Source organism: Mus pahari, chromosome 18 (assembly GCF_900095145.1).
Source record: "Mus pahari chromosome 18, PAHARI_EIJ_v1.1, whole genome shotgun sequence".
Taxonomy (NCBI): Eukaryota; Metazoa; Chordata; class Mammalia; order Rodentia; family Muridae; genus Mus; species Mus pahari.
In genome coordinates this window covers 13746625-13748482 of record NC_034607.1, presented here as the reverse complement: position 1 = coordinate 13748482, position 1858 = coordinate 13746625, and the positions used below count along the sequence as shown (strand labels likewise).

General features: G+C 53.0%; 1 protein-coding gene across 1 annotated transcript in view; it reads left to right on the top strand.

The window, feature by feature from the left end:
* The first annotated feature begins 694 nt into the window (after positions 1-694).
* Mad2l1bp (MAD2L1 binding protein) overlaps positions 695-1858 on the top strand; it is a 4967-nt gene continuing 3803 nt past the window's right edge. The window contains exons 1-2 of the mRNA XM_021218496.2: positions 695-770; positions 1180-1409. Coding sequence (XP_021074155.1) covers positions 716-770; positions 1180-1409 — 285 coding nt within the window. The 5' untranslated portion in view covers positions 695-715. The remainder of the gene's footprint in view (positions 771-1179; positions 1410-1858) is intronic.

Here is a 1858-nt window from a genome sequence, read left to right as displayed (position 1 = left end):
AGCCCTGGCTGTCCTGGAACTCACGCTGTAGACCAGGCTGGCCTCGAACTCAGAAATCCGCCTGCCTCTGCCTCCCAAGTGCTGGGATTAAAGGCATACGCTACCACTGCCCAGCCTTGGGTTATCCTTTTTACCTACACTGAACATACATTCCGGGGGCCATCTTTCAGGCACCTAACCCTGCCCCAACCCGCTTTGGGTCAGGTGCCCCAGGCCAGGCATGAACCGCTTTGGAACGGGGCTGGACAGTGGCAGCCGGCACCTGAACCGAAGGCTCTGAACTGAAGCCGACGCGGGCCGAGTGAGGTGTGCAGGGAACCGGTGTGAAGGGACGCGTCCTCAGGAAGGCAGCCCCAGCCGGGCATTGGTCGCCTACGCCTTTAATCCCAGCACTTGGGAGGCAGGGGCAGGAGGATTTCTGAGTTCGAGGCCAGCCTGGTCTACAGAGTGAGTTCCAGGACAGCCACGACTACACAGAGGAAAAGAAAAAAAAAAAAAAACAGAAGGCATCCCCAGGGGACGACTGGGTCGCCTAGGTGGGAGGGCCCAAAAGCTCCCTGGCCTGGGTGTGGCTCAAGTCATCTCCAACCTCCACCATTCAGCGGCTGCTCTGAGTCCCTTCCGGCTGGAAAGAGCCGGAAGTGGAGCTTAAGCTTCCCATGATTCTTTGCGAGGCGTCTATTTTAACCGCAGGACGACTAGGCTGGCAGTCGCCATGGCTGCGTCCGGGCAGGAGGATGTGTCGGAACTGTCCCCTGCTGCCGCCCCAAGTAAGGCGTGGGATCCATAACTTGGGGGTTCGTTTCTTCCCTGCTGCTACCTCCCCAGACACATTTAGTGGCTGGCGTTTCCTCTCGTTCCTCTCTGTCCTGGCTCCCGGTGTCCCAGTCCGCCCTGTCTCTGCAAGTCACTCCCTCGCCCTGGGTGGAATTGTTCTGCCTGTCCTGTCCCTTTGGGTGTCCTGGCCCTGACACTTCATAGCGAAGCATTAGCCTCTGTCTCCTTAAGCCCCCTTTCCTGTCCCTGATGTCATTTAAATCGTCCCCGGCCAGTATCAGGTTTCCTGTCACCTACGGGAGTGGGAGTGTCTGCTGCTGGTGGAGCCCCTGGGGACGAGACGACTAACGCAGATTTTGATTCCCCCCCCCCTTTTTTTTAACCTTTTCATTTATGGACTAGATTTGGATTGGTATGAGAAGCCGGAAGAAACTCACGCTCCCGACGTAGAGCTTGACACTACGGAGCCCTTTTGCCCAAGAGACCTGGTGCCGGTGGTGTTTCCTGGGCCCGTGAGCCAGGAAGGCTGCTGCCAGTTTACTTGTGAACTTCTAAAGCATATCATGTACCAGCGCCAACAGCTCCCTCAGCCCTATGAACAGCTGAAGCACTTCTACCGGAAATCTCCCCAGGTATGTGCGGGCATTCTGAGAAAATCGGGGGAAGACTTTGTGGCTCTTAGATGATGGGAAAGTAGAAAAGTGACCTAAGATGTCCTCAGCCTCCGAAAAGTCTAGGCTTTTGCAGAGCCTTCCTTGCCTCATTTCCTCTGCACTTGAGTCTCTCCCTTTTTTCTCTTGTTCTTTTTCTGAGACTTCCTATTATGTGTTGCATGAGGATATTATGAGTTTTTTTTTAATTTTCTTTTTTTTTTAAAGAATTATTATTTTTTAAAGATTTATTTATTTATTATATGTAAGTACACTGTAGCTGTCTTCAGACACTCCAGAAGAGGGCATCAGATCTTGTTATGGATGGTTATAAGCCACCATGTGGTTGCTGGGATTTGAACTCCGGACCTTCATAAGAGCAGTCGGGTGCTCTTACCCACTGAGCCATCTCACCAGCCCTAAAGAATTAT